This window comes from Cetorhinus maximus, chromosome 12, assembly GCF_964194155.1.
Source record: "Cetorhinus maximus chromosome 12, sCetMax3.hap1.1, whole genome shotgun sequence".
NCBI lineage: Eukaryota > Metazoa > Chordata > Chondrichthyes > Lamniformes > Cetorhinidae > Cetorhinus > Cetorhinus maximus.
The window spans coordinates 59,227,235-59,241,438 of NC_135890.1; the positions used below are offsets into that span (position 1 = coordinate 59,227,235).

General features: G+C 45.2%; 1 protein-coding gene across 3 annotated transcripts in view; it reads right to left on the reverse strand.

The window, feature by feature from the left end:
- Positions 1 to 14,204, reverse strand: part of ntn4 (netrin 4) — a 71,210-nt gene that overhangs the window by 19,765 nt on the left and 37,241 nt on the right. For 2 of the 3 annotated variants that reach the window (XM_078553720.1, XM_078553719.1), the window contains exons 6-7: positions 3,508 to 3,721; positions 194 to 327 (exon numbers count right to left, since the gene is read on the reverse strand). The exons of the other annotated variant lie outside the window; for it this stretch is intronic. In XM_078553720.1, coding sequence (XP_078409846.1) covers positions 194 to 327; positions 3,508 to 3,721 — 348 coding nt within the window. The remainder of the gene's footprint in view (positions 1 to 193; positions 328 to 3,507; positions 3,722 to 14,204) is intronic. 3 annotated transcript variants of the gene reach the window in all.

Below are 14,204 nucleotides of genomic sequence, written 5' to 3' on the forward strand. Positions count from 1 at the left end.
GTTATATCTCTCCTTGTTAAACTCAATGGGAATATAAGTGGGGAGAGATGTGACACCGGCTGGTGACTCACTACCACTATTATCGCTCAAAGTCACGTAAGACAAACCTGCACTTGCCGCAATAACAGTGAAATGGAAACGGGAATCTTTGGCGAGGATTCTGATGTGAAGTGTGAAGAATGAGGTTCCTCACCTGAATGTCTAAGAGCGGAGAAACCTTGCTCGTCCTCCCAGTCCCAGGTGAGTTCTTTCCCAGTGAGTGCGGAGGAAAGGCCCTGGTTCTGTGCTGTGTCTGCAGGCTGCTGATACCAGTTCATGTCAGCAGGGCTGGCAGATTCAATGAAGACATGTCAGGGACATGAAGGAAATTCAAATATTTTGCTCTTAATTAGTTTTCAATGCCTACAGGCCCATGATGACAATCTGTTTCCAGAACTAGGTTGTTTCCTTAACAAAGTCCCTCGGACCGTCAGCCTGACTCCCAATCCTCTACCGGAAGAACTGGTTTAGACATGATCAGGAGGGACCATTCTACTCCAACGAAACATCAACCTGGAGGCCATAGCTTCCACCCCACACCCCAAGGCTCTCTTAATAAAGTATGCTTTCAATTTGTATTTGAAGCTATTTAAACCCAACCTCCCACTTTCTGCTCCTGCTGGGTGCAGAGTTTGGGGGTGAGGGGCAATCTTTCCCCTGTAGAGGGCGAGGGAGGGGGCGTGTTCTGCATGAGGTGGATGGGGAGGGTTGGGGCTTCAAATGGCACACCTCATTTGCTTGAGTTCACATGCCCTTCTGCTTTCGGTAACAGGCTCTATGAGTTATCTTTACACCGTAATAGTCACTTAAAGGGGAATTACATTTTATAGGAGATGCTGTGATTTGCAGGCAAATATAAATTTCTCTGCTAGCCTAAAAGAGTCCTTGACATGTTGAACTGACATCATGAGTTCATTTCATTCATCCGTGGGGTCTGGGCATTGCTGACAAGGCTGGCATTTAATACTCATCCTTGGTTGCCCTGGGTTTTGAGTGGCTGGCTAGGCCCCTTCAGAGTTTGCAGTTTGTGAATTTGAAATGTTAACCTCAACACCAGCTCCACCATCCTCTGCCCCCACTCCCCACCCGCCCCCATCCTTCAGTTGTCCAGAGCCTTGGTCAGACTCCATCTGGAGAACTGCATTCAGGTCTGGGCACTGTACTTCATGATAGACACATTAACCTTGGAGAGAGGGCAGCACAGATTCACCAGAATGATACAGGATTTAAAGGGATAAATTACGAGGACAGGTACATAAGCTTGGTTTGTATTCTTTTTAGTTTAGAAGATTGGAGGGCAATTTAATGGAGTTGTTTAAAATATAGTAAAGAGATTTTATTTGGTAAACCAAAGATAAGCCATTTCCTCTGGTGAGGGGGAATCCAAGATAAGGGGGCAAAAAGTTAAAATTAGAGCCAAGCCGTTCCCAGGGGTGGGGAAATCAGGGAGCATGTTTTCAGACAGAGGGTAATAGAATTCTGGAACTCTCTCCCCCAAAAAGCTTTGGATGCTGGGCATAAATTGACATTTTTGAGACTGAGATTGAGAGATTTTCATTGGGTAGGGGTATCGGGATATGGAACAAAGGCACAGAAATGAAATTGCAATACAGATCAGCCATGGTCGAACTGAATGGAAGAACAAGCTTGAGGGGCTGAATGACATTCTCTATGTGGCCTATAACCCAAACAGCAGCATGCACTGTACATTAAGCCAAGTTGCTTCAGAGGGCATTAAGAGTTAACCATGTAAGACTAGAATTACGTTTAGGCCCAGACCAGGCAAGGACAGCAGGTTCACTCCTCTATCAGTGAAGCAATTGCGTGTTTATGGCATCCAATGGCTTTTGATGGTCATTTTTCCCTGACATCTTCCCACAGATTCCTGGAATTATTTAATTATTCCATGTGCTAACCTGGGATTTGAACTCACGACCTCTGAGTCACTAGTCCAGGTCCCATACCCCACAGTTAAGCAAAAATACACTAAAGAACAAAGAACAAAGAAAAGTACAGCACAGGAACAGGCCCTTTGGCCCTCCAAGCCTGCGCCGATCATATTGCCTGTCAAACTAAAACATTTTGCACTTCCGGGGTCTGTATCCCTCTATTCCCATCCTATTCATGTATTTGTCAAGCTGCCTCTTAAACACCACTATCGTACCTGCTTCCACCACCCCCTCTGGCAGCCAATTCCAGACACACACTACCCTCTATGTAAAAAACTTGCCCCGCACATCTCCTCTAAAGTTTTCTCCTCTCACCTTAAATCTATGTCCCCTAGTAATTGACTCTTCCACCCTGGAAAAAAGCTTCTGACTATCTACTCTGTCCATGGCAATCATAATTTTGTAAACTTCTATCAAGTCGCCCCTCAATCTCGGTCGCTCTAGTGAGAACAATCCAAGTTTCTCCAACCTCTCCTCATAGCTAATAACCTCCAGACCAGGCAGCATCCTGGTAAACCTCCTCTGCACCCTCTCCAACACCTCCATATCCTTCTGGTAATGTGGCAACCAGAATTGCATGCAATATTCCAAGTGCGGCCTAACCAAGTTTCTATACAGCTGCAGCATGACTTCCCAGCTTTTATACTCAATACCCCTGCCAATGAAGGCAAGCATGCATTATGCCTTCCTGACTACCTTATCCACCTGCGTTGCCACTTTCAGTGACCTGTGGACCTGTACACCCAGATCCCTCTGCCCGTCGATGCACTTAAGGGTTCTGCCATTTACTGTATAATTCCTACCTGTATTAGACCTTCCAAAATGCATTACCTCGCATTTGTCCGGATTAAATTCCATCTGCCATTTCTCTGCCCAAGTCTCCAACCGATCTATATCCCGTTGTATCCTTTGACAATCCTCTTCGCTATCTGCAACTCCTCCAACCTTAGTGTCATCTGCAAACTTACTAATTAGCCCAGTTACATTTTCCTCCAAATCATTTGCGTATACTACAAACAACAAAGGTCCCAGCACTGATCCCTGCGGAACACCACTAGTCACAGCTCTCCATTCAGAAAAGCACCCTTCCACTGCTACCCTCTGTCTTCTATGACCAAGCCAATTCTGTATCCATCCTGCCAGCTCACCTCTGATCCCGTGCGAATTTGCCTTCTGTACCAGTCTGCCATGAGGGACCTTGTCAAAGGCCTTACTGAAATCCATGTAGATAACATCCACTGCCCTTCCATCGTCGATCATCTTTGTCACTTCCTCGAAAAACTCGAGACACGACCTCCCCTTCACAAAACCATGCTGCCTCTCACTAATACATCCATTTGCTTCCAAATGGTAGTAAATCCTGTCACGAAGAATCTTCCCCAATAATTTCCCTACCACGGACGTAAGGCTCACCGGCCCGTAATTTCCTGGATTATCCCTGCTGCCTTCTAATTACACCCTCTAAGCTGGTTCATCTGTTTCTTCCCATTGAGCTGAGCTAAGGTGCCCATGTACCCACCTGCTGGTACAGTCCCCGGTATAAGGGTCACAGCTTCCCGCACAGTCACATGGTCGGCAGCCATATTCTCCAAGACCCCAGTATCCCAGCATGCACTTGGCACAGCGAGGCCCAGCCACGCCAGGCTTACACAAACAGTCACCGGTCATGGGATCACAAGGGCTGTGGGGCTGTAAAGGTAAGATGGCAGAGCCAACAGGGTGGCACGTGCAAGCTAGAGTCAAACAAAAAAAAAAGACTTTCAGTGTATCCATCAACATCTTGTGCGTTATCGCTGACCAGGAACTTAACTGAACAGCCATATAAATACTGTGGCTACAAGAGCAAGTCAGAGACTGGGAATAGAATTTTATGGCCCCTCCTGCTGGCGTGCCTTTCCAGTCCTGCCGAAGACAATGGACTTTTGAACAGCTTGCCACATTTTATGGCCCCATGTCCTCCGCGTAAGGCCCTGGGAACTCTGTAACTCACCTCCTGACTCCCCAAACCCTGTCCACCATCTACAAGGCACAAGTCAGGAGTGTGATGGAATACTTCCCACTTGCCTGGATGAGTGCAGCTCCCACAACACTCAAGAAGCTTGACACTGTCCAGGACAAAGCAGCCCACTTGATTGGCACCACATCCACAAACATTCACTCCGTCCGCCACTGACGCACAGTAGCAGCAGTGTGTACCATCTACAAGATGCACTGCAGCAACTCACCAAGGCTCCTTAGACAGCACCTTCCAAACCTGTGACCTCTACCACATAGAAGGACAAGGGCAGCAGATGCATGGGAACACCACCAACCACAAGTACACCTCCAAGCTACTCACCATCCTGATTGGAACTATATCATCGATCCTTCACTGTTGCTGGGTCAAAATTCTGGAACTTTCTATACTCCTCTAAGCTTTCTACAGTATTAAGCTTTTTGTGACTGTCATAAGCTTTCTTTATCTGCTTTATCTCACACTGTATGCTTCTGGATAACAAGGGGGTTCTAGATTTGGCAGTACCGCCCTTTATCTTTGTGGAGACATGTCTGCACTGTACCCGTAGAATCTCGCTTTTGAATGCTTCCCACTGATTTCACACTGTCACAGCTAACCATTGAATAAAAAAGAGAGTGAATAACAATGAGCAGTAGATGGGGTACATTTTGCATCGCTGGCCATAAGACATAAGAGCAGAAGTAGGCCATTCAGCTCATTGAGTCTGCTCCACCACTCAATGAGATCATGGCTGATCTGATAATCCTCAATTCCACTTTGCTGCCGTTTCCCCATAATCCTTATTCCCTTAACGATTAAAAATCAGTCTATCTCAACCTTGAATATACTTAACGACCCAGCCTCTACAACCCTCTGCGGTAAAAGAATTCCACAGATTCATTACTCTCTGAGAGAAGAAATTCCTTCTCATCTCTGCCTTAAATGGGTGACCCCTTACTCTGAGATTATGCCCTCTGGTCCTCGACTCTCCCACAAAGGGAAACAACCTTTCAGCATCTAGCCTGTCAAGCCCCCAAAGAATCTTATATATTTCAATAAGGTCGCCTCTCATTCTTCTTACCAGACTGATTCCTGGGATGGTGGGACTGACATATGAGGAGAGATTGAGTCAGTTAGGATTATATTTGCTGGAGTTCAGAAGAATGAGGGGGGATCTCATAGAAACCTATAAAATTCTAACAGCACTAGACAGGGTAGATGCAGGAAGGATGTTTCCGATGGTGGGGGAGTCCAGAACCAGCGGTCACAGTCTGAGAATACTGGGTAGACCATTTAAGACTGAGATGAGGAGAAAAGTCTTCACCCAGAGAGTGGTGAGCCTGTGGAATTCGTTGCCACAGAACGTAGTTGAGGCCAAAACATTGTACGTTTTCAAGAAGGAGTTAGATATAACTCTTGGGACGAAAGGGATCAAAGGGTATGGGGAGAAAGCGGGAGCAGGCTATTGAGTTGGATGATCAGCCATGATCATGTTGAATGGCGGTGCAGGCTCAAAGGGCCAAATGGCCTACTCCTGCTCCTATTTTCTATGTAAACGCCAATGAGTACAGGCCCAACCTACTCAAACTCTCCTCATAAGAAAATCCCACCATACCCGGAATCAACCTAATGGACTGCCTCCAATGCCAGTATATCTTTCCTGAGATATGGGGACCAAAACTGTTCACAACATTCTAAGTGTCTTGTATAGTTTTAGCAAGACTTCCCTATTTTTATACTGCATTCCCTTTGACATAAAGGCAAACATTCCATTTGCCTTCCCTATTACCTGCTGAACTTGAATGCTAGCTTTTTGTGATTCAAGCATGAGGACACCCAAATCCCTCTGTGCTGCAACCTTCTGCAGTCTTTCTCCATTTAAATAATATTCAGCTCCTCTATTCTTCCTGTCAAAGTGCATAACCTCACATTTTCCCATATTATATTCCATCTGCCAAGTTTTTTCCCACTCACTCAACCTGTCTATATCCCTCTGTAGGATCTGTGTCATCCTCACAACTTGTTTTCCCAGCTATTTTTGTGTCATCCACAAACTTGACGATAGTACATTCACTTCCCTCATCCAAGTCATTAATATATATCGTAAATAATTGTGATTATTCGCTCTTCATTTTTATATATTTAAATAAACTCTTACAGTCCGTTATTTCCAGGGATACAGTGCAGGCTGGGGTACAGTGAAGCCTTGGTTACAGCACAGGCTGAGATACAGCACCAACCTGGGATACAGTGTAGCCTGGGATACAGCACAGGCTGAGATACAGCACCAACCTGGGATACAGCACAGGCTGTGAACCAGTGCAGGCAGGGATCCAGTGCAGGCAGGGATCCAGTGTACCCTGGGATACAGTGCAGGCGAGGTTACAGTACAGGCTGCAATACAGTGCAGGTGGGAATACAGCATATCCTGGGAGTCAATGTAGTCTGGGATACAGAGTAGTCTGGGATACACTGTAGCCTGCGATACAGTGCGGGCTGAGATACAGTGTAGTCTGGGATACAGTGTAGTCTGGGATACAGTGTAGTCTGGGATAAGGTGTAGCCTGGAATACAGTGCTGTCTGGGGTACAGTGCAGGCTGGGATACAGTGCAGGCTGGGATACAGTGCAGGCTGCGATACAGTGCAGGCTTGGATACAGTGCAGGCTTGGATACAGTGCAGCCTGGGATAAAGTATAGCCTGGGAAACAGTATAGTCCAGGATACAGTGCAGGCTGGGATACAGTGTAGTCTGGGATACAGTTCACGCTAGGATACAGTGTAGCCTGGGATACAGTGTAGGCTGGGATACAGTGTAACCTGGGATACAGTGCAGGCTTGGATACAGTGCAGGCTTGGATACAGTGCAGCTTGGAATACAGTATAGCCTGGGATACAATGTAGTCCGGGATGCAGTTCAGGCTGGGATACAGTGCAGGCTGGGATACAGTGTAGGCTGGGATACAGTGCAGGCTGGGATACAGTGTAGTCTTGGATACAGTATAGCCTGGGATACAGTGTAGTCTGGGATACAGTGCAGGCTGGGATACAGTGCAGCTTGGGATACAGTGTAGGCTGGGATACAGTGTAGCCTGGGATACAGTGCAGGCTGCAATACAGTGCAGGCTTAGATACAGTGCAGCTTGGGATATATTATAGCCTGGGATACAGTGTAGTCTGGGATACAGTGCAGACTGGGATACAGTGCAGGCTGGGATACAGTGCAGGCTGGGATACAGTGCGGGCTGGGATACAGTGTAGGCTGGGATACAGTGCAAGCTTGGATACAGTGCAGGCTTGGATACAGTGTAGCTTGGGATACAGTATAGCCTGGGATACAGTGTAGTCCGGGATACAGTGCAGGCTTGGATACAGTGGCAGCTTGGGATACAGTATAGCCTGGGATACAGTGTAGTCCGGGATACAGTGCAGGCTGGGATACAGTGTAGTCTGGGATACAGTGCTGGCTGGGATACAGTGTAGGATGGGATACAGTGCAGGATGGGATACAGTGAAGGATGGGATACAGTGCAGGATGGGATACAGCTCACGCTGGGATATAGTGTAGTCCGGGATACAGTGCAGGCTGGGATACAGTGTAGTCTGGGATACAGTTCACGCTGGGATACGGTGTAGCCTGGGATACAGTGTAGCCTGGGATACAATGCAGGCTGCAATACAGTGCAGGCTTGGATACAGTGCAGCTTGAGATACAGTATAGCCTGTGATACAGTGTAATCTGGGATACAGTGCAGTTTGGGATACAGTATGGCCTGGGATACAGTGTAGTCCGGGATACAGTGCAGGCTGGGATACAGTGTAGTCTGGGATACAGTGCAGTTTGGGATACAGTATGGCCTGGGATACAGTGTAGTCCGGGATACAGTGCAGGCTGGGATACAGTGTAGTCTGGGATACAGTGCAGGCTGGGATACAGTGTAGGATGGAATACAATGTAGGATGGGATACAGTGCAGGATGGGATACAGTGTAGGATGGGATTTGGTGCAAGATGGGATACAGTTCACGCTGGGATACTGTGTAGTCTGGGATACAGTGCAGGCTGGGATACAGTGTAGGATGGGATACAATGTAGGATGGGATACAATGTAGGATGGGATACAGTGCAGGCTGGGATACAGTTTTTCCTTGGATACAGCTGGGATACAGAGAGAGTTCCCCAACTGTTTGAGGTGGTCTTTGCCAATCATAGTCTTCCTTCACATGGAAAGCAAAATACAAATATTGGACAAGTGCATTTTGATCCCATCTTCTTTGAGTGATATCATGGAGAACATGAGCATCGAGACATAGGCAATGCCTATTATTTTACCCTGCTGTTTGTTAACATTTAAATACCTTTTACCGTTTGTGATTGGGGGTTTATTTTAATGAAGACAGCATCGTTATGCTGACTCAGGAACAAGATGGCACAGCCACTCCATCATCCTCATGAAACACTCAGACAGTAAAACAAATGCCCCAAATCTTTCTGGCACAGCCTCTTTTTTCTTTCGGCACAGTTTCAAATCTTGGCTGGCAGGCAGACCCAGTTACAATGGGGGAATCTCAGTCTGACCCTTTCCCCCCTTTACCCAGGACTAGATTTAGCATTACTTTAAACTGTTCTGTCTGCAGGAATAGTGCTTTACTTGCAGTGTCCCCAGGTAAAGGTGCTGATTGGGGTTTCTTCATCTTACTAATCAATCTTATCACCGATTCTGCTGGGGGAACCTTGAGTGGTTGGTTTGCATCTTCCCTGCACTGGCCCCATCTCTGAATGCCAGATCATCACTTGTTGCAATCTGAGAAAGCAACAAGTTCCAGGGGTTTAAACCATCAACTGGAAATATTTACTAAGCTTATTTTAGGTGTTAATAATGACAGTAGAATAATTAAAGAGCTACTTGAGCAGTAGCAAAGCAGCAGTTGCCCAGGCAGGATACAATAGTGATGTCTCTATTCTATCCTGCATTAATCTGTAGTGTGAACACCTCAGGACTGGTGAATGGTTGGATTCATGGGGCAGAATATTGCGCTTGTCGGTTGGGTGTGCGCCTGTCCTGAATGAGTGTAAAATGACACGTGATATTTTGGTCGGCAGACACATGGGAGTTGGCAGCGCGCCCGCCGACAATTAAGCGGCCTATTATGGCCCTTAATCAACTAATTGTTTGGAATTTTTCGCTGCCCATCCAACTGTATGGTTGGCAGGCGGGCAAAAAGGCCGAGCGTCCTTTGCATTTTTGGCAAAACCTCATCCACGGGTGGGATGAGGTTTCGTCCAGTGATTAAAAAGAAAATAAAAACTTTCTGCACTCACATTTTACAGGTCCCTGCTTATGTGACGGAGTCACATGAGGGAACATGTTTTCACTATTTTAAAATTCTTTATTTATATTGATAAAAAATCTTCAGCTCCCTGAGGCAGCTCTGTGGGTCAGGGAGCTTTTACTGCATGCACCTGCGCATGCATGAACATCAGCATTCGTGCTCCTGCCACCCACACCCCAGCAGCACTGAGCCGCTAATTGGCTGGCCGGTGTGGAATCCATATAGGGGCCTGATCATGGGTGGCGGGCGGCTTCGCAACCGTTCCCGCGCCCGCCCGCCGCGCCCTCCCAACGAGGGCAAAATTCTGCCCATGATCTTCTTTCAGACTTGGTGCTTTACACCTTGGAAAGAAAAGGCTGACATTTCTACAGCACATTCACAACTTCAGCATGTCCCAAACGCTTCACAGCCAACGAGGTACTTTTGAGGTGTGGTCACTGCCGTAAACACAGCAGCCATTTTGTGCACAGCAAGATCCCACAAACTGGAATGTGATAATGGGCGGAGTAGCCAGTTCAGGGAGTGTATTTTGGATAACGGTTAACCAGATTGGGAGTGTATTTTGGACAGCGGGAGTAACCAGTTTGGGGAACGTATTTTGGACAGAGGGATTAACCTGTTTAGGGAGTGTATTTTGGACAGAGGGAGTAACCAGTTTGGGGAGTGTATTTTGGACAGAAGGAGTAACCAGTTTGGGGAGTGTATTTTGGAAAGAAGGAGTAACCAGTTTGGGGAGTGTATTTTCGACAGAGGGAGTAACCAGTTTTTGGAGTGTATTTTGGACAGAGGGAGTAACCAGTTTTTGGAGTGTATTTTGGACAGAGGGAGTAAACAGTTTTTGGAGTGTATTTTGGACAGAGGGAGTAACCAGTTTGGGGAGTGTATTTTGGACAGAGGGAGTAACCAGTTTTTAGAGTGTATTTTGGACAGAGGGAGTAACCAGTTTGGGGAGAGTATTTTGGACAGAGGGAGTAACCAGTTTTTGGAGTGTATTTTGGACAGAGGGAGTAACCAGTTTGGGGAGTGTATTTTGGACAGAGGGAGTAACCAGTTTGGGGAGTGTATTTTGGACAGAGGGAGTAACCAGTTTGGGGAGTGTATTTTCGACAGAGGGAGTAACCAGTTTTTAGAGTGTATTTTGGACAGAGGGAGTAACCAGTTTTTAGAGTGTATTTTGGAAAGAGGGAGTAACCAGTTTTTGGAGTGTATTTTGGACAGAGGGAGTAACCAGGGAGTATAGTTGGGATGGTTGCGGAGCCATTTTAGGAATTGTATTTTGGATGGGTGGGTAACCCCATTTGGGGATGGTATTTGGTTCTGAATGCTGCCGTCTTTGAATTATTTTGAACAATCTGTCTCTGCTGTGACGTAGGAAGGAATGATGCTTTTGCTGTGGATGTTATAATCTTTGTAGAACAGGGAAACCAACATCAAAAATAAATGCAAGAAAATTATTTCCAATTGCAAATCTCTGGGAGTGTCAGTCATGGAATTTGTCTTTTTAAAATTTTGTTGTCTTTCATCAAATAGTTCATTGGAGATACGGTATATGAGTAATTTGAGACATGGTATGACAACATGGGCCATTGGTGGCTGTGCCTTCAAATGCCTCGGCCCCAAGCACTTGAATTTCCTCCCTCAACCTCTCCACTTCTCTACCTCGCCTTCCTCCTTTAAGACACTCCTTAAAGCTTACCTCATTGACCAAGTTTTTAGTCATTCGAACATACGAAATAGGAGCCGAAGTAGGCCTTTCGGTCCCTTGCTCCTGCTCTGGCATTTAATGAGATCATGGCTGGTCTGTTTGTGTTTCAAGTTCTACATTCCCATTTACCCCCGGTAACCTTTGATTCCCTTGCCTAACAAGAATCTATCTACCTCTGCCTCAAAAATATTCAGTGGCCTTCTCCACCGCTTTCTGAGGCAGAGAGTTCCAAAGTCGCACAACCCTCAGAGAAAAAAATTCTCTTCATTTCTGTCCTAAAAGGGTGACCCCTAATTTTAAAACAGTGCCCCCTAGTTCTGGACTCACCGACAAGAGGAAACATCCTTTCCACGTCCACCTTGTCAAGACGGTTCAGGATCTTGTATACTTCAATCAAGTCACCCCTCACTCTTCTAAACTCCAGTGGAAACAAGCCCAGTCTGTCCAACCTATCCTCATAAGACAACCCACTCATTCCAAGTATCAATCTAGTAAACCTCCCCTGAACCACCTCCAACGCATTTACATCCTTCCTTAAATAAGGAGACCAGAACTGCACACAATATTTGAGATGCGATCTTACCAATGCCCTGTATAACTGAAACATAACATCCTTACTTTTATGTTCGATTCCTCTCATAATAAAGGATAGCATTCCATTAGCCTTCTTAATTACTTGCTGTACCTGCATACTAACTTTAGTGACTCATGCATGAGAACACATGGATCCCTCTGCACCCCAGAATTCTGCAGTCGTTCTGCGTTTAAGTAATACTCTGCATTTTTATTCTTCCTGCCAAAGTGAACAACTTCACATTTTCCCACATTATACTCCATCTGCCAGATTTTTGCCCACTCACTCAACTTGTCTATATCTATCTGCAAACTCTTTATGTCTCCTTCACAACATACTTTCCTACCTGTGTTGTCTGCAAATTTAGCTACCATGCCTTCGCTCCCCTCATCTAAGTCATTGATATAAATTGTAAAAAGTTGAGGCCCCAGCACAGACCCCTGTGGGGCTACACTCATTACATCCTGCCAATCAGAAAAAGACCCAAATATGTTTTCTGCCAGCCAACGAATCTTCTATCCAGGCTAATATGTTACCCCCTACACATTAGCTTTTATTTTCCACAATAACCTTTGATGAGGCACCTTATCAAATGCCTTCTGGAAATCCAAGTACAGTACGTCTATAGGCTCTCCTTTATCCACAGCACATGGTACTCAAAGAACTCCAATAAATTAGTTAAGCATGATTTCCCTTTCACAAAACCATGCTGACTCTTCCCAATTAGCTTGTGTTTTTCTAAGTGCCCAGCTATAACTTCTTTAATGATTGATTTTAACATCTTTCCCATAGCAGACATCAAGCTAACTGATCTATAGGTTCTTGTTTTCTGCCCCCCTCCCTTCTTGAATAGAGGGATTATGTTTGCTACTTTCCAGTCTGATGGAACCTTTCCAGAATATAGGAAATTTTGGAAAATGAACACCAATGCATCAGCTACCTCATTCGCCACCACTTTTAAGACCCTAGGATGAGATCCTTCAGGACCCGGAGACTTGTCAGCCTGCAGCTCCATCAGTTTGCTCAGTACCACTTCCCTAGTGATTGCAATTTCACCAAATTCCTCTCTCCCCTCCACCTCTTGATTTACAGCTATTACTGGAATGTTTTTTGTATCCTCTATGGTGAAGACAGAAGTAAAATATTTGTTCATTTCATCCGCCATTTCCTTATTATCTACTATTAACTCCCCACTGTCACTCTCTAGTGGACCAACATTCACTTTACTTATTCATTTCCTTTTTAAATACCTGTAGAAACTCTGGCTATCTGTTTTTACATTTCTAGCTAGCTTCCTCTCATACTCTAATTTCTTTCTCCTGATTGACCTTTTCGTCATTCTTTGCCATTCTTTATATTCTGTCCAATCATCTGACCTGCCACTCATCTTTCTGCAGTAATATGCTTTTTCCTTAAATTTAATGCTTTTCCTTAACTTCTTCAGTTAACCACGGATGGTGGGTCCTCCCTTTAGAATTTTTCTTTATAGTAGGAATATACTTATTCGGAGTATTCTGAAATATTCCCTTAAATGTCTGCCACTGCTTCTCTATTGATCTATTTCCTAGCCTGGTATCCCAGTTCACTTCAGCTAGCTCAGCTTTCATGCCTATATATTTGCCTTTTTTAAGTTTAAAATACTAGTCTTAAACCCATTCTTCTCCCTTTCATAATGGATGTAAAATTCAATCATATTGTGGTTGTTGGTACCTAGGGGTGCCTTTACACTGAGGCAATTAATTAATCCTGTCACATTACACAGTATGAAGCCTAATATAACCTGCTCTCTGGTTGGTTCCAGAACATGCTGCTCTAAGAAACTATCTCAAAAGCATCTGACCTAATATCACCTATGTGGCTCGGTATCATATATTGTTACATAACTTCCTTGTGGAGCACTTTGGAATGTTTTATTATGTTGAAAGTGCTGTATCAATATAAGTTGTTGACCTTGTTGTTTGGGTGAGTGTAACATGTTTGGCAAGAACATGTGATTTTGAATCAGTGGTTCCCAAAGCTCTCTACAGCTGGGTTTTCCTTGCCCCATGTCTGGGCCTTTGTAGACTAACTGATAGAGATTGTTCTGACTGGTCAATGTCTCCATTATTGTATCATGGGAGTGCCAGGATGATGGCAGGTGAACTAGATGGAGCTGGAGTTTTTCTTGTTCGGTAGTTTCTCTCTGGTATACTTGCCTTGTGAACAAATGTGGCCACAACAGCGTCAGAGAGGAGTGCCAGGAATGTAAATAGGGCATAGCAAATCAGCAGATCCTTTTACCCCAATTTTCTTTTGTATTGATTTCAAGACTGGCTCCTGGCGAAGACCAATTCCAGCCCTGCTCGATTCAGCCCATCTAACCCACCTATCCACAGTATTCCAATTTCTACAAACTCTAATCCCATTTGTTCACAAGAGCCTGTCTAGTTCCTCCTTGACATCCAAGAAGGTTTCTTGTGCCATCACCCGTAATGATAATGACCATTAATTCTCCATCAACTTCCACCTGTTTAGTATTTAGTTGTAGATAATTGAGTAAGGGGAGTAGCTGGGTTGATAGCCATGTTAATGCAATATAGGAACACTCCTGGGTATCAGGAAGCAGTTCA